The sequence below is a fragment of the Podarcis gaigeae genome (genome assembly GCF_964106915.1).
Source record: "Podarcis gaigeae genome assembly, chromosome: 9".
In the NCBI taxonomy this organism is placed as follows: Eukaryota; Metazoa; Chordata; class Lepidosauria; order Squamata; family Lacertidae; genus Podarcis; species Podarcis gaigeae.
Genome location: NC_139685.1, coordinates 43268870 through 43295899, shown reverse-complemented (window position 1 = coordinate 43295899; position 27030 = coordinate 43268870). Strand labels below are relative to the sequence as shown.

Here is a 27030-nt window from a genome sequence, read left to right as displayed (position 1 = left end):
CCAGTTATGTCACCCCTTGCCTGCAGAGTTGGCAGCCTCTCACCCTTTTTTGAACAAACTCTCTTAAGTGTTTCCTCAACCTCCTGGCCTCTCCCCTCTACTTGGGAGTCCTCTGAGCAGCAGCTGCTGCTGCCCCCGGTCTCTGAGCTACCTCTAAAGAGAGGGGTGCCTCCTCACACTGCCCCACAGGTGCCTGGGAAGAGGATGCCCCCAGCCTTAGTGGCCCAATGTGAGGACAGCAGCTTACCTTGGGCGCTTCTGGACCTGCATGGGGGCCACTCAGGGCAGGCACTGCACATGGCAAGCACAAGAAAGGCCAGTGTGATGCCTGCCTGCCTTCCTGGCCTCCCACTTTTCTGTCCATTCCCAAGAGCAAGGGCTGGTGAACTGGCTGGCTGGGCTCCCTCACTCACCCACTTGCTTACTCTGAGGCAGCCTCTGCTTCTGGCAACCAGCACCCCCTGGCCAGCCCCAGAGGCACCATTCGCCTGCGGAGCTTAGAAGCCAGGGCTGCTGCAACAAACAGCTACGCAAGCCTTTGGGAGGCAGAGATGCAAGAGGGCATCAGAGGAAGGGAGGGAGGGAAGCAAAGAGGGACAGAGGCCGTTGTTGCCTGCGGCACCTCTCATTCAAGGAACCCCAGGGTGCCATGGCACACTGGTTGAAAACCACTGCTATAGCCCCTCACACCCTTACCTGGGAGTAATCCCACTGAACTCGGGGCAGCTTTGTTCTGAGCAGAGATTTTTTTAATAGATGCAATGCAATAATAGTATTAATTTATTATTTATACCCCGCCCATCTGACTGGGTCTCCCCAGCCACTCTGGGCAGCTTCCAACCAAATATCAAAAACAATACAGCGTCAAACATTTAAAACTTCCCTAAACAGGGGTGCCTTCAGGTGTCTTTTAAAAGTAAAATACTTGTTTATTACCTTGACATCTGATGGGAGAGCTTTCCACAGGGCGGGTGCCACTACTGAGAAGGCCTTCTGCCTGGTTCCCTGTAACCTCACTTCTCGCAGCGAGGGAACCACCAAAAGGCCCTCGGAGCTGGACATCAGTGTCCGGGCTGGGCGATGGGGGTGGAGACGCTCCAGACGACCCCGCTTGGCTAGGCGCTGGGGTGGATAGCAACCCTGGACTACTCTGCAGTATTGTCGTGAGCCACTCTATGTCCTTCTCATGAAATATGGGCATAAATATATCGAATTTCCCCTTCCATCTGCAACAAGGGATCGGTATTCTTAGGAGGCTGCAGGACGCTTCTGTCCCTCCCTGCCGAAGAACCGCTTTGACAGCATTTTATGTATTTATTCATCAACCAAGGAATATATAAGCGTTATGAAATAAGCAAATACTTGCAAGGCAATTAAAAAACACACACACCAAACTAAAGGATCTTTGCTTTCACCCTTTGTGCGCGGAGGTGAAAGGGACTGCGTTTGCCCCCACTGTAAGAAAGAGACAGGTTCGGGTCTCTCCGCAGACACAACAACCGCCGTCTGAAACTCTTTTCAAACTCCAACGGACATGGCTGCCTCCGACTGCGCCTGCGTGGAAGCAGCTCCAGTTTCCCTTTGCAACGCCCCCGCCCCGTCCCCGCAGCTGCCCGGTTTCTACGCAGGCGCAGTTGGCAGACATAGTCACGGAGCAGCTGGGCAGGGCGGGGTCAAGGCTAGAGGAGGTTGCGGTTCAAGTTGCGTGTTGCTTTGCGTCCTCTGGCGTATCCCGGATGTGAAAAGGTTCGGAGCAGCGCGGTCATTTCCTTGTTGTGGTGCGGGCGGGCGGGAGCGTGTTTGCTAGTCGACCCGCGTCCGCCTGGGTTTCGTGGACCGCCAGTTTGGTGGACCCCGGCGGCGCTGTATTTGCGTTGCCTATTTAGAAACAGGTCTCTGTCCTTTCACGGTGCTTTAACGCAAACCATCTTAGGTAGCAATAAAACCAGTGCAGGATGGTGGGGGGTACAGGTTTTGCAGTGGTTTGAGAGGCCACCCTGTGCACACTTACCTGGGGGTTAAGCCCCACGGGAGCCCAAATAAACATGACAAGGGTTGTGCTCTTGGAAGTGTATGCAGCTATAAATTACCAGTTATCTGTATTTAAGTGTTCAGCGTGACATAATTTGGGAGAACATATATGGGAGAGGGTCTCCTCCCCTTCTCTCACCCCCCCCCCGGAGAATTAAACTATAATATTGCTGGACTGTAACAATGTTACTTGGGGCCTAGATTTTCTTTTGTTTTTTTAAAAGATCACTCAGCTCCTTCACTTCAGAAGGCAGCATATCATTTAACTGGAATGCTTAAATGTGGATTTTAGTCTACTGTTGGTTTTATCTCTCACAGTAGGTTATGGAAGAAAGTTTAAGTTGTCTATATTGCCTTATAGAAGTGTGGTTAACTGATAAAGCCCTTACTAATCTGTACTTTTCTTTCAAAAAAACAATTACCACCGTCAGTGTTGTGCGTCAGATTGCCTTGTAATATAAGATAAGTGTCTGCGTATGTTAGAATGTTTAGTCTGTTTTAGAATTCTGATAAGTGTTGATTCAGCAATGTTCCCTTGATTTCATTCAGTAATGTTCCCTTGATTTCAGTAGAGCTTACTTCCAAGTAAGCATTTTGACCTAAAACATTTTCTGAGTGGTAAATAAAAAGAATTACTGTACTGTTACAGTACTACATTGGAATATGAGAATCAATAGGAGTAGGAAGGTGGGACTAATACATACACCCACAATACCTGAATATGGAAGAGAGCCCTCTGTGTACACAAGAGTACTGTTTTATTGTAGAAATTCAAATATCACAATGTAATAGGAAGCATCCATTGGGTTCAGTTAACATGGGTGTGCAGGTTGGTCATTCTGAGAACATAAAGTGCCCTGCTGAATCAGACTAAAGGCCTCTCTAATTGAGTATCCTGTTTCTCAGAGTGGCCAACCAGAGTGTTAGGGTTGTTCAAATGGAGAGTACATTAACTTTCAGTTTAAAGTTCACCTCAACAGGGGCAATAACCTGTGGTTCCTTTACCAGGGAATGTTGTGGAGAACTTAATTTGTCATTTCCTATCGTTCTGCAATTTGTTTTTGTTTTGTTTGCTTATGTTCAGTTTAGAGAACCAGGTTTCATTTAGTTTTGTCCTTAGTTGCTAGTAGTTCAGTAACTGAGGGAGAAATTGTCTGTATTGTCTGTATTTGGAAAATCTGCAGGCTGAGAGTAAGTGCTGGATGTGGGGAGGTGAAGTTCACAGAGTGTGTATTAGGTTCGTAAAAATTGTAAGTAAAAACTTAACCATTATAAAACAGCCTAGTAAATAAACTCAAAAATTGCTAGCCTACTGGGGGCTGGCATAAGAAGAAGGCGAACTCATTCTCTCCTCTAGCAGCCTACTGTGTTTGCTGGGCATAGAGAAGGGACAGAGTACTCTTCTGCCAGCCCACCCACTTGCCTACATGCAATTCTGCACACTCCTCTGCATGAAATTCCTTCTCACCTACAGCTGCCAGGCAAGACTGTTATAAAATTGAAATCTCTGGCACTAAGGTTTTCCTGATATTTATCTTCTTTAAGGGTCTAAGTATATTATGTGGAGTTAGAAGCCAAGGGGGTGTCGAACCCTTTCCCTACGTACCTCTTCGCTGCTTCAAATACACTTCATGAATACACTTTAAAAATGTGGAATTACCAAGCATTTTTCTTCTCCTATTAGGCTTCCAAAAAACGGATTTCTCTGAATCAAGACAAAATGAATGGATCATCACTGCTGCTGCGATTTCCACTCTGTTTTCTTCAGAGAAGGTTTCCTAATAGTCTTCACGGTTTCTGCTGGAGGTCCAGCCCTGGATCTGCTTTTTCATGTGTTCAACAGCTGAATTCATTGCAACAGTGTTTTTCAAGGAGGATGATATCTTCAAAGGGCTTGAACACTGGCCTCTGTTATCCAGCAGTGTTGGAACATCAGACACAAGAGCTCTCTGACCAGGAACAGAGACTTCTAGACAAATTGTACAATGGATTAATTCAAGGACACAGGGCCTGCCTGGCGGAAGCCATTACTCTCGTAGAATCCACACACAGCAGGAAGAAGGAGATTGCACAGGTGCTCCTTCAGAAGGTACTATCCTACCACAGAGAACAAGAACAGTTAAATAAAGGAAAGCCACTAGCCTTTAGAGTGGGTCAGTTCTCTTTTGTTTGTGCAGTTATTGCTGTTTTGATGATTTAATGTGTCTTCACTTGTCAGTTGTTAAAGAAATACAGTTTAATTAATTCTAAAATTAAAAGGAATTCTAACCTATTAGCTTATGATTGGTTGTGATATGTCACACTAACTATGCATTGCTGAATGCCTCTGTTATAAAGCTTGTCCCCTATGGAATATGTTTAGTTCAGTGAATGTCATCCCCAAAGTCCCATTACTTTTAACGTGCCACTAAAATTGCTCCCTATGAACTGTCTCATTTTCTTATGAATATTCTGCCAGCACAGTGCATCAGCTGTTGTTTTTAATTGGAGCAAAATAATTTACTTAACCGGTATGAAACATGCTTGTATATGACATTCCTTTCTTGTAGGTTAGGGAAAATAGTCAACAAATCAGAAGGTGGGCTGCTATGGGAAGAGTTAAGTGATTCCTTCTAGAGATGGAAGTTACCATGTGGATTGTGAATTTTCTTTTCTTTAAAAAGCGAACCATGACATGTATGTTGTCCAATAACAAAATTATGGGAAAATTTATAACTTTGGAGGGAAGAGTTGTGGTCAAGAATTAAGAGTGAAGCAGAAATTATTGGTATCTATCTGGTACATTATCTGGGTTTAGGAAGGTTTATTTTCAGGATTTTTGTTTTATGTGTTGGGACATTCTTATACTACATTTCACATCAGTCTCAACGTGGCGTACAAATTCTTTAAAAGCCAATTACAATAATAAAAGCATAATGCAATACAATACAAGCTACATGCAACTGAAATTGGAAATGAATAAATTAAATCCCATACTGGAATAAGATGTCCATAGAGGCCTCAGGAGTTGCCAGTCTCTCAACAATAATGGTGCCTGCCTAAGTTTGAGGGAAGGAGGTGCCACCACAGTGAAGACTCCTCCCTTGCTCATTGCCTTCTGAAGCTCTGTAAGCACTGGTGGTCCCTCCAGGAGGTCCTCACCAAAAAAGCATTGTGACCCGGAAACTACAACTAATCCAGAATGCGGCAGCTAGACTGGTGACTGGGAGCGGCCGCCGAGACCATATAACACCGGTCCTGAAATACCTACATTGGCTTTCAGTACGTTTCCAAGCACAATTCAAAGTGTTGGTGCTGACCTTTAAAGCCCTAAACGGCCTCGGCCCAGTATACCTGAAGGTGCGTCTCCACCCCCAACGTTCTGCCTGGACACCAAGGTCCAGCTCCAAGGGCCTTCTGGCGGTTCCCTCACTGTGAGAAGTGAGGTTACAGGGAACCAGGCAGAGGGCCTTCTTGGTGGTGGTGCCCGCCCTGTGAAATGCCCTCCCATCAGATGTTAAGGAAATAAACAACTATTTCACTTTTAGAAGACATCTGAAGGCAGGCCTGTTTAGGGAAGTTTTTAATGTTTGATGTTTTATTCTTGTTTTTAATCTGTTGGGAGCTGCTCAGAGTGGCTGGGAAACCTAGCCAGATGGGCAGGGTATAAATAATAAATTATTATTATTAGGCCATGTTCATAGTAAGGAGACAGACTTGCACTCAGAGTTGTGATTGCACATTAGAACAAAGGATCTTTATATTCCTACTTAGGATTGTCTGGACCTCCTGGTGCTGGGAAATCAACATTTATTGAATGCTTTGGGAAAATGCTCACTGAAAGAGGACACAAAGTGTCTGTCTTGGCAGTGGACCCATCCTCTAGCACCAGTGGTGGTGAGTATGTGTGAATGCATTACTTATCTCTCATGCCTCTTTCCTTGCTAGTTGTAGGGGCATAGATTGGGCAGCAAGCCTGTGTAGGCTTACCTGGGAGAAAGCGCTATGGGAAATGGTGGGGCTTTACATCTGAGTGGGTTGGTTTCACTCTGTCAGTTAATGGCTGTTCTTTAATTATGTGACTTGCCTCATCTTGAAAGCTCAGCAACAGTCGTGCCGAAGTTGGAAAGCAGACATAAGATTAATTGACAGTATTATGGATGCTGGCTTTTATTCTAAAGACCATGAGCGGAAGGAAGTTAACAGAAGAAAACTTTCCGATCCCTCCCCCCTGCAGCTTCCTGCTCTCCTGAAAAAGTAGGGCTGGAGGGGGGGACGCTTTGTGGACAGTCTGCAATGTGGTACAAGGGCCCCGGGGGGGGGGGGATCACCCAAAACTGGGTGAACTTAGCACACAATAGTTCTCTTTGAAGGACTGTACTCTGCAGCCTAGTTCTCATCAAAGAATAAGTCTGCATTTAATGGAGACATGGGTAAATGTTTTGAATGGCTAGACTGTTATGAAACTCTTCCCCCCTTTTCTTTCTTTTGTTCAATGCTTCAGGCTCACTCTTGGGTGATAAGACGAGAATGACCGAGTTGTCAAGAGATATGAATGCTTACATCAGGCCCTCTCCAACCAGAGGAACGCTAGGAGGTGTAACGCGGACCACAAATGAAGCCATTCTGCTGTGTGAAGGAGGAGGCTATGACATAGTTCTTGTAGAAACAGTAGGTCAGTGAAATGTCATTCCATTCTATGCAGTCTGCAGCATGGCTTCTTCCATGGTGACACAGCTTGGTAGTTCTGCTTTGCATTGTGGCCTGCTGAGCCAAGAAGAGAGAGACAACCCAAGTCGTAGGTGCAGCGGAATCAGTGCTACTTTGTGATAAAATGGGTGAGGAGCTGAATCTGGTCAGTGGGTCATATCCTCATCTTCACACTTTGGCAGGCCAATTTTGACAACTGGGTGGTATCGCAATGTGATCAGGTGATCATTTCAAGCACCAGCTGATAATCAGCTGATAGTTGGCACTTGAGAAAAGCTGCGCATAGGGCTTTTCAGGTACCACTGCTTAGCAGTCCCTGCAAACCCCCTTTTATCCAACCCCACTTTTACCTGCCTCACACCTGACGTCGTATATTGTGTCAGGTGTAGGGCAGGTCAGTGTGGCTTGGCTGAAACTGCCTTGGAGGGCAAATGGGGAGGCCTGGCAGGCCTAATTAGGCATGGGGGTCAGGTTCCTCACCCCTTTGATAAAATATTGCTAGAAAAACTGCAACCATGCTGCTCCATCAATACAGTCCAGTGCAACTGAGCTTGTTTGTACAACTCTTCAGGAAGAATATCCCCCAGGGGACGATAATTACTCGGCCTAGGCAAGAAGGGATTTAATACAGCCCAGCTCCATAATGTGGATTGACTTATTCCCATTCCTTAATTTGCTTGAACTTTTAGGATGTGCATGCAAACATTTGTTTTACTGGTACTCTCATAAGCCGCAGTTGTTGAAGTCTCTCAGGTTCCCTCCTTCCATCCTCTAGTAGTGTCGTACCCTGGTATTATTATTATTATTTGTCATTGTATCTCCAAAGTGACTGGTCAATTTCTGCTCTTGATCCTCAGGTGTGGGTCAGTCGGAGTTTGCTGTTGCTGATATGGTTGATATGTTTGTATTGCTACTGCCACCAGCAGGAGGTGACGAGCTGCAGGTAATAATGCTACATTTGGCAGAAGTCTGAACTTCATATAGATCATAACTGTAGGAGGTCTTCCTGAGTCATCCTGAGCTACCAGAACTGACCAGCAAAACGTTTTTGAATTTTGACATAGCCGGTTTTTGCTAGCAATCCTTATGCCCCCTCAAAAGCTGTTATAATACAGATGGGCAATAGTTCATTATTTTTATTACAGTGGTACCTCGGGTTACAGACGCTTCAGGTTACAGACTCTGCTAACCCAGAAATAGTACCTCGGGTTAAGAACTTTGCTTCAGGATGAGAACAGAAATCTCACGGTGGCGGTGCAGCAGCAGCAGGAGGCCTCATTAGCTAAAGTGGTACCTCAGGTTAAGAACAGTTTCAGTTTAAGAACAGACCTCCAGAATGAATTAAGTTCTTAACCCGAGGTACCACTGTAATGCTTTTGTGTATGCTTAGGAGACAGAGTGCTTTCCAATTTTATTTTGCTTGTCCTCTGAACAAACCTGCAGAGACATGAAACTCTTGATCTCATTTTATAGGAGTGCAACTCGGGCTAAGAGCTATTTCTGTCTGGCAAGGTTGAAATCCTATAATGGCTTTAAAATGATAACTCTACTTTTGCTTTTGGAAACCTTTGCTAGCATGCATTACCATCAGATGTTTATATACACCTGAATGTGTGAATGTTTCATATTAGACATGTGAACTTAGTGGTCTAAACAATCAGGGAATCCTTTTAAAAGCTTGTGAAGGCTCTTTCTGCCCCTCTTCATTTATCTAGTCCTCAGGGTGTTACTGGGAATCGCAATTAAAAGTCTAGTTGTTCTGTTTTAAAAATGATCTTTGGGTATTTGAGGGAGATATTAATTGGTTATAGACAGTGTCTCTGAGATTTCTGTTACTTTCTTTTTTTGTTCTGTTCAGGGTATCAAGCGAGGTATAATTGAGATGGCTGATCTTGTTGCTGTAACCAAAGCTGACGGAGATCTAGTTGTACCGGCACGGAGAATTCAAGCAGAATACGTCAGTGCTCTGAAATTACTCCGTAAGCGCTCAAAGGTTTGGAGCCCAAAGGTTGGTACATCCAAAATAATCCTTTCCTCTTCTTTTCAGCCAGGAAAAAAATACGAGACACAGGTGAGGAAAGATAATGCTATAGAAATTACTACACTAGGGACAGTACTAGCTTAAACTGCCTGGTTCTTCAAGTACCAAAGTTTTCTTCCACATTTGGTACTGCAAGTAAGGCACCTGTGTAAGCTTAGCAGTCATGCAGTAAGAGGTTCTTCTGTTCATCAGGAACTGGCTAAGTAAGGAGAAGCAGAGAGCAGGAACAGAGGACAATTCTCGCAATGAAGGGATGTAGAAAGTTGAGCCCTCCAAGGTTCACTTTTGGGGGATGTGCTTTTTGAAAGGTTACTTCAAAAGGCAAAGGGATAATACCTTTGAAGGTTACTCGGAAACTACAACTAATCCAGAATGTGGCAGCTAGACTGGTGACTGGGAGTGGCCGCCGGGAAACTATAACACCGGTCCTAAATGATCTCCATTGGCCCCTTGTACATTTCCAAGCACAATTCAGAGTGTTGGTGCTCACCTTTAAAGCCCTGTTTTGGATCCAAAAGTAGCTCATAACTTTCTTGGTGTTGGACCAAAGAAAGCTACTCTACAGTGGTACCTCGGGTTAAGTACTTAATTTGTTCCGGAGGTCCGTACTAAACCTGAAACTATTCTTAACCTGAAGCACCACTTTAGCTAATGGGGCCTCCTGCTGCCGCTGTGCCGCCGGAGCACAATTTCTGTTCTCATCCTGAAGCAAAGTTCTTAACCTGAAGCACTATTTCTGAAGCACTATTTCTGGGTTAGCGGAGTCTGTAACCTGAAGCGTATGCAACCTGAAGCATATGTAACCCAAGGTACCACTCTATTGGTTAACTAGCTTGTCTACATTGGCCTGCCCAAGATTAGTTCCTTAGCATAAAAACTTGCTTAGATTCAGTTTTGGATTTTCAGGTTCTTTGTTTAAAGGCAGCTCTTGCCTGTTGCAGTTTGAATCTGGTTTTATAGAATATAAGTTACTAAGGACTAATGTTTAGGTCAATACTAATAGCCTTAATTTGTCCTGCATCTTGAAAAAAACCTTCTCAATCCGATAGGTAATACGAATCTCTGCCAAAACTGGAGAAGGCATCTCTGACATATGGGATAAGATGACAGAATACCAAGACCTCATGCTTACAAGCAGCGAGTTGATGACCAAACGAAGGAGACAGCAAAAAGTGTGGATGTGGAATGTAATCCAAGAAAGCATGCTGGATCATTTCCGGAGTCACTTGGCAGTGAGAGATCAGATTCCACTTCTGGAAGAAAAGGTTGTCAGTGGAATTCTCTCTCCAGGGCTGGCTGCAGACCTATTGCTCAAAGCTTTTAAAAAAAGATCTTAACATTCACCTTTGTGCATGACCTGATTTTCACCAATTACCTGTACATTACAAACAGTTTCCTAAGGCATAAATTGTTCTACTTCAGTGAATCTGCACACTTTTACCTGTTAACAAAAATGTTCTGTAAATGGAAGTCGATCCTTTTTATTTACAGCATGTTTAAAGGTATGCAGTTGTAATGGTACACTAGTGCTTTACTGTCAGTTCAGATTTCTTTCTAATCTGCAGGGGATGCTAGGGAGAATATCAGCAGTGAGCACAGTCATGTCTTAATATTTGCCTCAGTTATCAGCACTTGCCCAATCATCTTCATTGGTCGAAACTTCCAACTGCTTGAACTTTATTAATTACAATGTACCATTAAAAGGGTAAGAGTGAATTAGACATTGGTTTATTTTTAATAAGTTTAATTTAGAAGTCCTTAATTCTGTTTATACAGCAACTCAGAGATAATATGGATTAAAAGAGGATGGCGAATCTTTGTGTGCATAACAGGGACATAATGCTTTTTGCAAGCCAACTTATTGTACAACCATGTTAATCCTTGAGTTTCACCCTAAGATCAGTTACAGCAGCATGATGACGCATAACTACCGTTGCACCAGTGTGTTGCAAACCCATGAACCTCAATTCCTTCTGCCCCAGATGGCATGCACAGGGTCCATTTGTGTCATGAGGGTGAACATGTGGGTCTTCATTCATGCTTAGGTTGCAATCCTATACCTGTAAATTTGAGAACGTGCCTCACTGATAGCAAAGGTTGCTCCTGCGGAGTAAGCATGCATAAGATCAGTCTACTTATGCTGCATGCATGCTGACCCTGATTCTTCAGGCTAGTATTACTCTTGTTCCTGCTGATGTATTTTAGTGCCAAGGACCAAGACTTCAGTGCCTCAGATTAGTTATAAAAAAGGAGACAGTACAAAGACCATGGAGAAGAACCTCAAACAATGCAAGCTAGTGATGATCTTCAACTGGGATAAAATAACAAGCTCTAAAGCACATGGTTTTCCTGATAGTTAACTGCTAGCTACTGCACTGCATACATAAAAACTCATTTTTCTCCTTCAAGTTCAGGAGCTTGAACGATCCATTGTTTGGCTGTTATATTGTCAGTGTTGCTCTTATAAGGAAGTTCCTCTCCCTCCACTCCCGGCTATATCTAATCTACACTGGACCTTTCTAAATCCATTACTTCCTGTAACACAAGCTGGGGTAGCCTTTAATACGTCTAGCCCTCCTGTGTATTGCTTCCTTATTTCTGTAGTGCTGCCACATACACTCTCTTCCTTTCTAATCCTTTGCTCGTGTTCTTTCACCTCCCATCTTGCTTTGCATGTTTATTTTCATTTTGTACTCTTGTTTTCCATGCTGTACTAAAGTAAACAAGGCCATTCTCAAAAAACCCCCCAAAACACAACCATATTATTAAATGTTTGGTTCGTTTATTTTTATTTTTTTACAGTAGTGGTACAGTAGAACACTTTTGTGAAAACGTAACCAGATAGTATCTGTTGAAAAGCAACCCATTTTTTTCTTTCCTTTGGGGACTGGATGGAAAAGGATAGTTTAGTAAAACCAAAGTTGTGTGGTGTCTTTAATCCAGTGTCTGAGAAGCCGCTATTTGTTGGAGGGAAGGAAGACTAGGGATGGTGATGGTATCAAAATCATCACCACCAACACTTTTTATCTTTCCCACATGCTCCCTCTCCGCTCCCCACTTTCTCTCACACATACTCCCTCTAACCCCTCCAACATCCCACACAGCAAAAGGGAGTATTCATTCATCGTATTTTTCCACAACTGCTGGGAAAATAAACTTCCAGCAAATTGGAAGCTCCTACTGTTAAACCGCAGAGCCTAGGACTTGCCGATCAGAAGGTCGGTGGTTGGAATCCCCGCAATGGGGTGAGCTCCCATTGCTCGGTCCCTGCTCCTGCCCACCTAGCAGTTCAAAAGCACGTCAAAGTGCAAGTAGATAAATAGGTACCACTCCGGCGGGAAGGTAAACAGTGTTTCCATGCGCTGCTCTGGTTTGCCAGAAGCGCCTTAGTCATGCTGGCCACATGACCCGGAAGCTGTACGCCGGCTGCCTCAGCCAATAAAGCAAGATGAGCGCCACAACCCCAGAGTCAGCCATGACTGGACCTAATGGTCAGGGGTCCCTTTACCTTTTACTGTTATCATAGAGCTGGAAGGTTCCCCAAGGGTCATCTAGTCCAGCCCCCTGGAATCTTGCAAAGCGTGGAACTCGAACCCACAACCCTGAGCTTAAGAGTCTCATGCTTCCATCAACTGAGCTATGCTAGCTATCCAATGGGAAGTGTTCCCCCCTGTGCTTAGTTACTGTGTGAGAAGGGACAGGGGACAGGATGGCAGGATGTGGGCCCAAACCAACCCATAAGCCAGACATTCCTCCGCTCCTGCCTTAGGGGCTAAAGTGGGGAGCCCAGTCCAAACTGGTGATAGTGAGTAGGGAGCTAGAAGCAGTGGCAATTCCAAATTAACTACCTGCTGGGAGTGGAAGACACTATATCAGGAGGTGGTAAAACGGGGAGTCAGCGACAAAGAAACCCACAGCGCCATTGAACGTGGTGGGCTTTAGAGCACGATCCTATTCACATTTCCTTGTGAGCAGGTCAACACGCTCTCTGAAGCCTGTGCTGAATATCGGTTATTCTTTGAAACTCTTTTGCCCCTCTGTCTTTTTTTATTATCTGATGTACACAATGCTTCTGATTCCAGGACCTGTTGCTTAGCAACCTTTATGAACAAGAGCAAGGCCTTTCTCCCTGCCCCCCCACTTCCTCTAAGTAGGCCGGGCCACACAAGCAAGTGAAGTTACTGACACCAGCAGGGAGAAAGAATTGCTTAAAAGTTACGTAATATTGCAGTTTGGCTTTGAAGGAGGCCTCCACATGGCCAAGTATGTGTTCTTGGCTCCCGGGCTGACGCTGCCCTTCAGCCCTCTTTCTTCTGAAGCTTTCGAAGAGATCAAACGCCATGCAGGCCGAGCCTGGGAACAGCACACCCAAGAAGACGCCAGCTGCTCCACCACCTATTCTGGGGCTTATGGAAATAAAAAGCTGGATGGCTCCACATATTGCCACGTCACCCCCTCCTCTCCTACCAGGATCCACAAGCCTCACCCTCCAGAGTAAGCATTTTCTTACAGGGAGGTCAAAGCTGGCCCATGAAGAAAGGCAGGGGGAAGAAGATGAAGGCAAGAATCGTTGTCTTGACAGTGCCATCTTCTGCGTGTCTACTCACAAGTAAATCCTGCTAAGTTGAATGGGACTTGTTCCCTTTTAAAGGGGTGGTACTCAAGCCACAAAAAGTCTTGGACTGGCACTGGTAAAAGTGATCGTCCGTAAAACTTCAAGCCAAAGATTTCTTGCACAAAACTGCAGATAACTGGCTGTCATGAAACTGGCCTTTGACAGCCTAATAGTTGGACCTAACCGGTGTGTGTGTGTGAAGAAAGCAAAAATGCTCCCATCAGGCAGGTAGCTAAATCTAGAAGGCTGTGGAAAGGATGAGCAACTAACCTTGGGCTTTGATATCCCTCCCTTTGACATGTTTGGTTGTTTGTTTGTCCTGAATTTGTGCTCCTTGCTATACAGCTCTGGATCCAATTAGTGCTGTCTGAAAGCAAACATGGAACTCTTAGATACACGTCCTGAAAAACAGCTGGTTGGTTGCTGAGATACAAAGCACATTACCTCACAAAAACGATTTAACGTCAGTGAGATAAATATGGATTAACATCATACAGCTAACAAGGTCTTATTTGTCATTTGAGGCTTAAGAATACCAGGTGAAAGTTTATGAGTCAGTGTTATATTGTTAGGTGTCAGTGAGTCAATTTTTGCTGGTGTTCAAATGGATGCTTAAGGCAGCATTTTACTTGTCTTGGCCACATGATCTTGTTAATTTGTTGAAAATGTTTGTGTTTGTCATATATCACTAGAATATAGTTTTTCTTCAACCTAGTGATTGTATTCGAGGCTCTCAGATTCACTGGGATAGCACTGAGATCTGTGGCAGTTTTATTTTTAAATCCTATTTTTGTTTTGTCCAACTTTCATCCTGCAGTGAAGAATTATGTGAAAGCTTTCATCCCAGATCCTGAACATTAGCAGGTTTGGTAAAAAATAACAGGCCTGTCCCCATTTGAGCATTATTTGGCTGTTAATCAACCTTTTCCCCATTTGAACAGACCCACAAACATTTGAATCTGTATCTGAGAAGCAACTTTAATCTCTCCCATTCATCCCAGTGGGCGTTTCCTTTTGTGGTTGTCCCCAGCTTCTAATTTGTTGATTCTCTTCTGTTGACTAAGTACCAAGAGAGCATGCATGCACACCCTGAGTGTGCCCATACTAGCTAGTGGTCCTTCATTCATTCAAGCCTGACCATCAAGCCTAACCAGTTTGACGCTCTGCAGAAAGCACCAATCAAGGGTGGTAAAAAAATGTCATCCAACAGCAAGAGCTTTTTCTGCAGATTTGAATTATGTGCATTCATGTGCATTGCAAAAATCTGTAAGTATTTGAAAGGGTTCTCACTTGCTGCTTATGGTCCTGTGTCTAAAGTAATTGTGTGCAAGCAGTAATGCGGGAAGAGATGGTTAATGGAATGGCACCAACTGTATAATGAGAAGGCCTTGAGAAAATTGTGTGCATCATTTATAGTTAATGATAGATGGTAGAAAAACTTGCAGTGCATCTTATGCTTATAATAACAAATCTAGCAGTTGTGGAATATATTTAAACAAGCAAGCAGTGAAGCAATCCTCAAATCTTGGAAGATCCTGGGTGGTCAGCTTAAGAGTCGTGCTTTGATATCCTTTCTTGTTAGTAAGAATAGAGTTAATTCTGTGTGTGTGTGTGTGTGTGTGTTGTTGTTGTTTTTTAAATTTTATGTACATGCTGTCAGTAAGGAGAAAATGATCTCATTGTTTATGCCAAATTTCATCTTATAATGAAAAACAGCTGCTCATATTTGCTATGTGACAGATCAGAAAATAGGAGCTGTGCCCATCAGCGAAAATACGGTTTAAACAGACACATAGATGAGCTTGGGGTCTCAGTTGTGGCAGCCTATAGCATCATAGTTCCTGTAAGCTAAACTTCTGCCCCATACAGACCATTAGCAAATCGTGAAATGGCACAAGGGAGAAAACAGGCCTGATTCGTATGTTATGAGTGTGGCATTGCAGCTGCCTGGATCCAATGCTGCTCTGGAAATGCTTGTGTAAGAGAGTCATGTAGGAGAGGCAGCTCCTGTGAGGAACGTTCTCCATAACAGCCCTGCACCTGCCTGAGGGCTGGTCATTTGGTATTTGCCCTTTCTGTACAATTCCACTGTTTCAGTGTAGAGTCGTTTGTTTTATTTAGATATCCTTCATTAGAAATTCTCGGAATGGCTCTCCTGATTGTAAAAGAAAGATGACAATGATCAAAGCAAGGCAAATAATTACAAACTGAAAGAGCACCATGGTCAGATCAAACAACAGACCACCATAGCTTGGGATAATTTTTAAAATAGCTTTCAATCTGACACGTCAGGAAACCAGGTGATGTACGTTTTGAAGGCAGGGATGTAGAACCTCCAGTCAGATCATAGAAATAACAACAACAACAACAACAATAATATTTATACCCCACCCATCTGGCTGGGTTTCCCCAGCCACTCTGGGCGGCTTACAGCACATAAAAAGATGTAGAACATTAGGCATTAAAAATTTCCCGATACAGGGCTGCCTTCAGATGCCTTCTAAAAGTCAGATAGTTGTTTATTTCCTTGACATCTAATGGGAGGGCGTTCCAGAGGGTGGACACCGCTACCGAGAAGGCCCTGTGCCTGGTTCCCTGAAGCCTCACATGTCACAGTGAGGGAACCGCCAGAAGTCCTTTGGTGCTGGACCTCACTGTCTGGGCTGAACGATGGAGGTGGAGATGCTCCTTCAGGTATACTGGGCTGAGGCCATTTAGGGCTTTAAAGGTCAGCACCAACACTTTGAACTGTGCTCGGAAACATAATGGGAGCCAAAGAAGATCTTTCAGGACCGGTGTTAAATGAAGCATGCACCACTCCGGCGAGACAGTCTAATAATAGAATTGTAGAGTAGAAAGGGACCCCAAGCACAATATAATCCAACCTGAATATAGAAACAAACCACTCTTGTTTTGGGGTGCATTACTTTGTTTCTCTGTGCTTATCATTTTTTTACCTTTATTACGGCCGCAGGGGTTTCAGAACTGGTCCTGGCCTCTGGACCTCTGAGAGGGTCTGCCACTATAAACACTCCTGTTGTACATAGTTAAGTTTCCTTAATTTTGGAACACTATAGTTTCACAGACCTCTCCAGGGAGATGGCACAGCACTGTAGCCATACCGATCCTTCCAAACCTAAGAAAAACCCCTGTATTGGAAGGGTGTGACCAGAGGGAGTGTGTGTGTGCAGAATTCACCGCTCCTCTATAAACTCTATAAGCTTTTAAGATAAATAGGAATGGATGTTACTGCTGCAATGGAGCAGCAGTGATGCCCTGCCCCTTGTAGCCTACTGCACTAGTTAAAAGTATCTCAAGCTGCGATGAACTCCATATATACCTTGCCCTCCTTGCCCACCCTCTAGAAGCCCTCCATTAATATTACTCATAGCCAGACAAACAGATATTATACTACCATTCCACAGGTCAGGGGGAACTCCAAGCAGCAAATTATGTTCCTTGGCTGGGCATAATTTGTGGGAAAGGCGAGGGAGTGAAACTACTTCTGAATTGATGGTAATGCCTTTTCTGTTGCTGTAGCTCTTCACAGCGTTTCTTGCATTTTAAATATTGATCTGGCAAGCATCCAGACTGCACATTATCCAATCCATCATGTCTTCAGGGTTAGCGATTTTATGTATTTTCAAGCCCTTCAGATGTCAGTCTGGATTTTCCTCCTTCCAGCTTAGCCTCCAATGTGGTTCTTCTGTCATTCAAATAGGGCTGTTGCTCTGTTCTGGAGTGTTCTGTTCTCTTGCCTGTTCACAAGTTAAGAAATACTCTTGCAGAGAAAGTAGGATGTGAATGCCTCTGTTATCCTGTGGTGTCCTATATCTGTCCTTCAGCCTGTAAGTGGGTGAATCTGACAATTTTGGTTTCTTGCTCTTCCAGTCTTAAACTCAGTTCTCTAAATTTTCTCATCAGTTTGCAAATTTTTAAAAATCCCCATGACAGTTTGTAGGCCTATCAGTGCCAATACTTCCCAATATCACAATTTTGTATGCAGTTTTATTTCATATACACAGTTTTGCTTCATATAATGTATTTCAGTATGTTATTTCCGGTAATAAAGGCATTTGTGTGCACATTGTGTATGATCATATGTGTACACATTGTTTGCATGCAGAACGGCATTGCAAAATTAACAGAAGTCTGAATTTTGAGGGCTGGCTGTGTTTCAGAGTGTGTAGGGTTTCAGATATGAACTGTAAGGTAGCTATAACTGCCATATAACTAGGCAAAGTGAGGCAGCTGATCGTGGGTGTCATGAAAGGGCAGCTAAATGTAAAGGTATGTACATAATTTACTATTATTATATAATTACTTCCAGGGTATGGAGAGTTGCATGGTGAGATTTTCTGCCTCAGGTACCAAAATAACCTGGCTGGTGTTGGGTACCATAGACACCTTGCTTTGTTTGGGTCATTTCCAACTTTACCTCAGGCAGAAAAATGTCTTGCCTTGGCCCTGTCATTGAGCTTCTGGGCCTAATTTATGGTGCTAGTATATAAAGCCTTTAATAGCTTGTTGGGACCCGAGTACCTAAAAGTATGCCTTCCCCCAAAACCAGCTATCTCGGACCCTATGATCAGCAGGTGAGGCCTTCTTGGCTGTATGTCCATGGCGTGCTGTCTGGTTGACCTGTGACAAGGCCTTTTTGGTGGCTGTTTGTGGACTGCCATCCCTGGTGAAGTATGTCTGTCTCCCTCATCACTGACTTTCAGGAGGATTTTAAAAATATTTTGGTTTATCCATTCATTTAAGGTTTGAAGGACACTGGTCATGGCAACCCTGAGATCTCTGCTTGAGAGAACATTTTTTAGAATGGTTTCATTATTGGCTTCCTCGGCTTCTTCAGGAGGAAGAACGCAATATAAATTGGATAAAATTAATAAAAAACATTGTACTCAAATGCCTAACCCTTATGTAGAGTTCACTTCTTGCTTTTCCTTCCAGTAATTTCTACATGAGTTCATATCTCCTTTTGTGTTTTTTTTGCAGAGTGTTTTTGATAAACCGGCTTCATTATCTTTCTGGAAACTACGGCAATCCTAAACATGGTGCGACAACTGACAAGGGTAAAAAGAAAGAGGCGTGACTCCTATGATTTTGTATCAAATGAGGGGGGTTTTGTAATTGGGCTTTAAAACATCAATTCACGCTGCAGCCGGGATAACCAAGAAGAAACTTTCTGGGCGGGAGAAGTCTTTGTAAACAGCTGGACACATAAGAGAAATATGAAGGGAGATACAGTGGTACCTTGGGTTACATACACTTCAGGTTGCACACGCTTCAGGTTACAGACTCCGCTAACCCAGAAATAGTACCTTGAGCTAAGAACTTTGCTTCAGGATAAGAACAGAAATCGGGTTCCGGCGGCGTGGCAGCAGCAGGAGGCCCCCATAGGCTAAAGTGGTGCTTCAGGTTAAGAACAGTTTCAGGTTAAGAACGGACCTCCGGAACAAATTAAGTACTTAACCCGAGGTACCACTGTATAAATATGTTGGATAGCAGTGTATACAGCTGGCAGCAGCTGTGGTATGCTGTGCTGGCAGGCAACCTCTAGATGGTGCCATAGAGCAAGGCTCATTCCAAAACCAGCCAGAATCTAATTCAGCTGAGTAACTTGGTAAGCTCTGTTCACAGAGCTATCTGTCCCCGTCGCATTAATGTGCGGCACATGGAAGGTTTTCACTCTCACGTCACAACAGCCTTGTGAGGGACATTAGACTGAGGAAATGTTTCTTATCCAAGTCTGCCCATTGAAATTCATGCTAAACAGAGATTGGAAGCTCTCAGATGCACACCCAGCTATTTATTGACTGCAAGGATGCATTTAGAGGTGACACTCTTACTTGTTATTCATATGGGATTGGAAGTAGAAGAGAGTGGCTAGGCCAGCCCTAGACAAAGGGAGGTCTTTGGTGACCTCCAATTCTCCAATGTCTTTTTTTAAATTAAAAAACACACATTTATTCAAAAGTTCAAGCACAACATTTTCAATGAATATATCCCCTCCACAGACACCTGATGATGGCATTAAAACACCCTGTTTTTCTTCAATAAAAGAGAAAAAGGGAGACCAGATTATATCAAAGGTATCTTTTTCAGAGATGCCTTTGATTTGTTGCCAATGGTCTGTGAGGCGTTCTGATAGAGCAATACTCCAGATGTTATTAACCCAAGCCTCTGTTGGTATATTAGAGGTTCTCTTCCATTGTTGGGCAATAACTAGTCTAGCTGTTGTGAACAGGAAGGAAATTAGTTCTTTAGAGTTAAGGGTGGAGTTTGGGGTCAAATCTAGTGATAATAAGGCAAGTGCCGAATTAGGAGGGATAGATTATTTGGTGATTTTGGAGGTCAGATGATAAACTTTCCCCCATTTGTTCAACTTCTATCTGTTACATGATTTTGATGTGGAGTTTCCACACATTTATCTCTGTCGCATAAGACAATGAACATAATATGCACAGATTTGATTGTAATCATTCCCACTGATGGTGTTTCTTGAATGCGCACTGACTAATGTTGTAAATATTCCTGCATGTGAGAGAAAGAGAAGAACTTTAATGCAGCAGTGGCCGCACAAGTTAATTGCCAGTTTCACAAGGGAAAACAAAACTGTACTAACTTTTGCTACAGCTTGTTGAGGGGATATCAGAATAGACAGCCCAAGACAGGCACCCCCTGAGCCTACTGTCCTCTATGCTCAGTGCATCACCAATCTTGACATTCCAGGTGCTCGCCTGACTTGCCTGCCCCTAATTTCTGCCACAAAGAGGACTTATGAAAAATCAGATGTGTGTTTTATCATGCTCACCTGATAGTAATGTATGTCACTATATATTCTGTATTTTGGTCTATTTCTGTTTAAATTATAGCAATTATCCATATATTTGCATATATATTAACATATGCAAATACCTATCCACTTCTTTCTTTTCCCTTGCTGCTACATTTTCTTTTCCCTTCTTTTTTTGTAATGCATAAGTGGCCACCCTACACAAGGTAGACAAAAGCAGGTATCTTGAGAAGAGAATTGAGAATGCTCAATAACAGAGATTACTTTTCCATCCAGGTTAGGCTTGCATCTGATCTAACTCTATGCATGTTTCGCTTATGAATGAAAAGCAGTTGTGTCATGCCTTGTCATTTGTAAAAAAATTGGACTCAGGGAAATTCCCTGTGGAGGGAAAAATCTTTTTCCTGTTTGTCCCCTCTAGGCTGCCATCCAAGTTTCTTAAAGTCTTCAAGTAATAGGAAGAAATTTCAACACCATTCCCAACAAGTGAGTAGAGCACTAGATATTTGTGTGTTTGTGTATGTGTCGCTTGAGGACCAGCTACTCATTATGTGCAAATGGATGCGAACAAGAGCACACATACACACAGCATGAAGCCACTTCTTGAGAAAAGCAGATATTAGGAGTTCCAGATATGGGTGGTTGGGTTTTTTTCTTTCAACAATAGGCTGGAATTCTCTGGGGGTTGCAAGAAATGTGATGGGTGCTAGCAGTGCTTTTTTCCCTGGGGGTACTCAAGAATATGCAGTACCGGCATCTCTCTCTCTCGTTGTTGTTGTTGTTAAAAAGTGTGGCACTTACTGTAACAACTTCATGGTGAGTACCGGCACCTGCTTTTCTAGAAAAAAAGCACTGGGTTTTAGAGAGATTGAGTACCTCCTCCTGCCACAGTTTCTCTCCCCAAATAGACAATTCCATGGCGCTCCCCCACCCCAGCCCTGGGGTAGAAGAGGAAGCTGTTTCATTGCACACATTCACACCTATGTTGTGCAATTGCATCCTGAACCTTAGAAGTGCATCCACTGCCCAGTGAAGACTTGTCATGTTGGAAGGCATGACATGCAAGGCCAATATAGCAATTCTTTCTTCCCCCTTTGCCTCTCATTGTCTACACCTGAGCATTCTGAAGCAGGGAAGCTAGTGAAAACTGCATAGATGAGACGAGCAAAAATGCAGAATAATGAGCCTGCAGTCTTCCAGCCATGTATCGCAGAATAATCCTATTGGCTCCAGCAGGATTCCCTTGAGATGTGGTTGGCTTTTTATTCTCTAGTGGCCACAAAGTAAAGTGGTGTGAGAATTGGCATATTGAGTGATGAAGACAGTGTGTGTTCCAGTTTATGTGAGATTTTGACTTATTTCATGGCCAAGTCTTGGATCTTTGGGTGCCAGCTTTATAAGAGGATGTGCTCACAGATGCTGCTCCTTCTGCTGTAGTTGTGAAAGTGACCTAGGAATGTGTGGCTTAGGTGGTTGAGCACTGACATGACAAGGTAAAGCAGCTGTTGTCAAAATGAGGCCCTCCAGCTTTTTGGACTACAACTCCCATCAGCCTCAGCTGGCACATGCTGCTTGGGGCTGATGGGAGTTGTAGTCCAAAACCAGCTGGAGTTGGCAAAGACTGGTGTAAATCTGCAGGCACCTGCAGGATGGCCCAAATTTCTTGTACACATGATGTATTTTTTGAAATGTGGAAGATGTTATTCTCTCCTTGCTTTCCTCTTAGTGGCAAACTAGCTTTTAACCCTCCTCCCATCAGCAGTAGTTAAGCATAGGTGTAGAAGTGTAGGGGTAAGAGGTAAGAGGTAGGGAACCTGTGGCATCCAGATGTTGCTGGACTACAACTCCCAACATTCCTGCCCATTGGCCATGCTGGCTGTGGCTGGTGGGAGTTGGAGTCCAATAGCTGGTGGGGTGAGGCTGCAGTTTCCCCACCCGTGATTAACTGGATTGTTCTTGTGACATCATTAATAACAACACACAGTTCCTTCCCCTCCCACTTCACTTGTTTGATAAAGGTCACCGCGCTACTTACTCATTTTAATCTATAAACGTTTTCTGCAGCCCTTTCATTTTTGGGTAGTTATATTTCATTTTATTAACCCCTACAGCGATGCCCTGCCATTTAGAGGATTGCTTTCTTGTTTATTAACATATATTTTTAAAAAATTAAAATCCTTTGGCCAAATGGGCACACCCCATTTCCAGCACTTAGGCTGCACACATCTCTCCTTTGCATGCACACGCTCTCTCACAAACACTTCACAGAAGCAAGCAGGCTTTCTCTCTTGCTGCAATGCTTCTGTTGCATCCTACAGGGAAGGCTCTGTTACTGCAGGATTGGGTCTAGCACTAAGGTAAAGGTAAAGGGACCCCTGACCATTAGGTCCAGTCGTGACCAACTCTGGGGTTGCGGTGCTCATCTTGCTTTATTGGCCGAGGAAGCCAGCGTACAGCTTCCAGGTCATGTGGCCAGCATGACTAAGCCGCTTCTGGAAAACCAGAGCAGTGCACGGAAACGCTGTTTACCTTCCCGCCGGAGAGGTACCTATTTATCTACTTGCACTTTGACGTGCTTTCGAACTGCTAGGTTGGCAGGAGCAGGGGCCGAGCAACGGGAGCTCACCCCGTCGTGGGGATTCGAACCGCCGACCTTCTGATCGGCAAGTCCTAGGCTCTGTGGTTTAACCCACTAGAGCAAAGAAGAAGACCCATTATCCTGATAATCTTTTTATTATTATTTTAAAAAGAAAGGCTTGTATTTGCATGCACTATTAAGAAGCAGTGCCCAGAAATAAGAGGTTTGAAAAGGTGCCTTAAGCTGGGCACATTACTGCAAATGCAAGAGTATCACTCTTTACACGTTCTAGAGCAGGTGTGGGGAGCCTACCCGCCTCTCAAATGTTGCTTCCTACAACTCCCATCATCCCTGGCTATTGGCAATCCTCGATGGGTGATGGGAGTTGCAGTTCAACAATAGCCAACAGGGCAAAGGTTCCTCACCTCTGTTCGGTATGATTGCAAGATCCCTGGGGGCAGTGACCCGCCCTTTGGTGCCCCTGCAAACCACCTTCCACATGGATGGCAATTATATCACAAATACCCTGAAGGTATATGTGCATCCTGGCATAACATGCTGATACTGGGACCAAGCTCTAGTGAGCCATCTCTCAAATTAAGCTCTGACAACAGAGAGGGTGTTTCTGCCAGGAGAATAATTACTGTTTTCTCCATGTGAGAGGAGGAAGCAGAGCATGGAAACAATGGGACGTGTTTGTGTTCAGTACTCGTAATATTTCAACTTCAACTAATGGGATTGTGGTTCATTTTAGAAAGTGAGGTTTGCGGGGCTTCTGTTGAGGCAGAGCTCAGTTCCAGGATACAGAATGTAACCCAGGAGAGTGGCCTTCAGCATGCACAGAGTATGCTTCCCGTAAGTGCATCCTGTCACTCCACCTCAAGCATCCACTGGGAGAGCTGAGAGGTCAGAAATGGTGACTTCCAGCCAAGCTCAAGTGCTGGTGCCTCTCGTTCTAGAAATTTAACACCTGGAATTTATCCAATGGCTCCAAATGTTGCTAGCTCACCGATGTCCAGGATACAATTCATGGCAAACAAAACAGTAATGGCAAAGAGGGCGCCCAGCTGTATAGGTAGGCGTGTTATTTATAATTGATGCAACTTTACGATTTCATCACCTTATGTTCAATTCCTTTGAAAAAATATATACAGATGAATCATAATGCAGTCATCATTCCATCACCAGCAGCACCACTGTATGAAATTCAGCAGGCGATGAAATACCCGAGGGGAAACGGTGAGCACTCCAGATTCCTTTAATTGGTGGAATTTTATTTTATTTTATTCATTTTCCCGTGACAAAATTTCCAGCTTTTGCCTTTACTTTTTAATTTTTCCCCGTTCATTATAGGGAACCAAACTGGAATAAAAATGGGGACGCCATCAACTGCAAGTCAGGATATTCTGACTGGGTGGCCTGTTACTGGGAGTTCCGATTCAATGGTAAGTACAGGTCTTTGCAAGCTATGGATTGTATCCAGTGGAGTCCCTAAGACAGTTGGATGTCGCCTTGCATGCCTCCTTCAGGCAACTCCTGCAGCCAAGCTGGTGCCAAATGTATTGCTTGGCTTTCCTTTGGACCACATCAGCAAGGCTGAGAGGGAGTTATACAGGCAAAGTCAATTCAAATCTAGTTTTGTTCCCATCCTCCTCCCTGCTGAGTCCTACAAGGGGCAACACTGAGACTGAGGAGGAAGCTGACAGCCACTTACTGGCAGATAGATGGAGGCTGGCTAAGGTTCGTCATCCCTGCTTTGCTGGACCCTAATCACCATCAAAGCCAGTCGAAGCTTTACTTAAGTATACCAAGTGCAGCTTCAGAGTGTAGTTAATAAATAATAATAATAAAAGGTAAAGGGACCCCAGACCGTTAGGTCTATTCGCAGACGACTCTGGGGTTGCGGCGCTCATCTCACTTTATTGGCCAAGGGAGCCGGCGTACAGCTTCCGGGTCATGTGGCCAGCATGACTAAGCCGCTTCTGGCGAACCAGAGCAGCGCACGGAAACGCCGTTTACCTTCCCGCTGGAGCGGTACCTATTTATCTACTTGCACTTTTGATGTGCTTTCAAACTGCTAGGTTGGCAGGAGTAGGGACCGAGCAACGGGAGCTCACCCTGTTGCGGGGATTCGAACTGCCGACCTTCTGATCGGCAAGCCCTAGGCTCTGTGGTTTAACCCACAGCACCACCCGCGTCCCATAATAATAATAATAATAATAATAATAATAAATTATTCCAGAGAAACCCTAATGTGATGGCAGTAATGGAATTAAAGTGCTCTATGAATGCCATGTATTATGTGTTTTGTTACTGAATCCATCTTCTAAGGAGATAAAAGGTGGCAGCAGACACGGAAGCAATGCGCACTGCTATAGCCAGCCGCCATTGACAAGGGCTGATAAGGGGATCATGCGCCTGCATAAGTTCCAGCCTTTGCACAATCAGCACCATTCCCCATTGAATACACCTCTCCAATGCGTGAGAGGTTTTGGGAAAGGGGTTGGCAGGGGCTGGGATCAGGGGTCATGGCCTACTCTCTCTTCTTCCGTGCAATCTTAATGGAATAGAACATATCCTAAAAACCCTCTGAATAGCTCAGTGGGTGGAGCATGAGACTCTTAATCCCGGGGTCGTGGGTTCGAGCCCCATGTTGGGTGAAAGATTCCTGCATTGCAGGGACTTGGACTACATGACCCTTGTGGTCCCTTTCAGCTCTACAGTTCTACAATTCTATGACCGAACAACAGGGCCTTAGTGGCAGGAGAAAAAGACACCCAATTAAAAATCAAGTTTGAAGATTCTTTCAGATCTATTAAAAATATCTGTAAATTTGCCTTTTCTGTCCTGTCCTATCCATGGATGTTCTGCTGAACATCCATGGATATTTATTTACAAGCGAACCTGCACACTGAATGGCATTTTCCATCTCATTTGTTTCAGGGGTTGCAAATCATGGAAAAGGTGACTCAAGATCTTCCGGACCTCAACTGACTCTGCAGGTATGGCCATGCCTAAACTGGAGCCAGATGCATGTTTCTTTGAATCAGTTACCAACTCCTGGAGAAGCAAGGTCCAAACATGGAAGAAACCCCATAAAATGTTTTGCAGTATTCATGCAAAAAGAGCATATATGGTACCTGGGAGGGGGGGAGGGGTGTTTAGAAATCTTACAATAATAGTACCAGCAGATACTGGTGGTACCAGCAGATTTCAAGAGACAGTAGAGATTTGTGGGTGCTCTGATGCACACACTGATTTCTTCTGTGCTGGGTTTTGTTAATTTCATTAGCAGGAGAGGAGCACATTCACATCCATTTAGAAATGCTCATACCAATTACATGAAGTGGATTGGAGTAGCCCTTGCAGGTGGAGAAGCTTTACTGCATGTCTAGAAAATGCAATGATACTGGGGGACAGGGCTGGAATTGTGAATTCATTCTGGTTTAACCTTGTTGATAAAATACTTGTCCACACAAGAAGCTCTTTCGGTGTTTTGAGGGTATTTGCACATTAATATCCACTCTGCTTCCACTGCTAGTTAGCCACAATCCATCTGTGTCCTGAAGTTTCTTGAGAAATGCTCCCCTTTGATGCGCCCCCCCTCAAAAAACCCGGCCTCCATCCTATGTGAAAACGCAAGCTGAGGTTAAGCAGATGTGTGTACAGTTCAAACAGCCTTTTGTGCATGCACTGATGACAGCTTTCTGAAAAGGAGTTGGTAGGGAGTGTTGCTGGTGTGGGAAAACAGATCAGGTCATGCACATCAAGTGAAAGCACCCTCACCCACTCTCTGGGGGATAAACAACAAACACATTTAAGAGGCCATAGATTGTTCAATCAGCCAAAGGCCTGGTTAGAGAGAAATGTTTTCCCTTGCCCATAGCAATTTCTACAAGAGATATGTATTTTTTGGTTCCCGAACCAGATGTTCTAAACCAGGGATGGGGAACATGTGGCCCTGCAGGTGCTGCTGGATATGAATCAAATTATTCCTGCCCATTGGCCATGTTGGCTAGGGCTGATGGGTGGGTAGCACAGCATGCTCTCGAGAATCACAGGTTCCTCAACCCTGTTCAAAACCTTTAGCGCGGCACTTTTTGTTATGTTCTTATGAATCATCGGTGTAAATTTATGGATTAGGAAACAGAAGCTGGGCTGAAAAAAGCAGCTTGAGGAGGGGAAAAGGGTTTAGGAGGAACACCTTCAGTTTCCTCCAAGCTACTATTATTTAGAGCAGAAACATAATCTTTGGTAGCTTTTCTTTTTAAGGA

The 27030-nt window shown here is 44.1% G+C and overlaps 2 protein-coding genes across 5 annotated transcripts; both read left to right on the top strand.

Annotated features, from left to right (window-relative positions):
* Nucleotides 1-1624: 1624 nt before the first annotated feature.
* On the top strand, nt 1625-10187 carry MMAA (metabolism of cobalamin associated A). Of its 3 annotated transcripts, none has more exons than XM_083755855.1 (7): nt 1625-1746; nt 3716-4184; nt 5785-5907; nt 6515-6685; nt 7578-7663; nt 8579-8728; nt 9811-10187. In XM_083755855.1, exons 2-7 carry the CDS (start codon nt 3752-3754, stop codon nt 10096-10098), a joined length of 1251 nt encoding a protein of 416 aa, XP_083611981.1. In that variant the 5' UTR covers nt 1625-1746; nt 3716-3751; the 3' UTR covers nt 10099-10187. The 3 variants fall into 3 exon arrangements, with proteins under 3 accessions (XP_083611981.1, XP_083611982.1, XP_083611980.1); XM_083755856.1 differs by lacking the exon at nt 1625-1746 and adding an exon at nt 1767-1892; XM_083755854.1 differs by lacking the exon at nt 1625-1746 and adding an exon at nt 3216-3281.
* Nucleotides 10188-12898: 2711 nt separating this feature from the next.
* Nucleotides 12899-25881, top strand: LOC310852472 (uncharacterized protein C4orf51 homolog). 2 transcript variants are annotated; one of them, XM_083756059.1, is made up of 6 exons: nt 12899-13255; nt 18378-18454; nt 20600-20664; nt 23911-23995; nt 24110-24201; nt 25700-25881. In XM_083756059.1, the coding sequence occupies exons 1-6, from the start codon at nt 13017-13019 to the stop codon at nt 25748-25750; spliced, it is 609 nt and encodes a 202-aa protein (XP_083612185.1). In that variant the 5' UTR covers nt 12899-13016; the 3' UTR covers nt 25751-25881. The 2 variants fall into 2 exon arrangements, with proteins under 2 accessions (XP_083612185.1, XP_083612184.1); XM_083756058.1 differs by having other exon boundaries at nt 12963-13370.
* The last annotated feature ends 1149 nt before the right edge of the window (nt 25882-27030 follow it).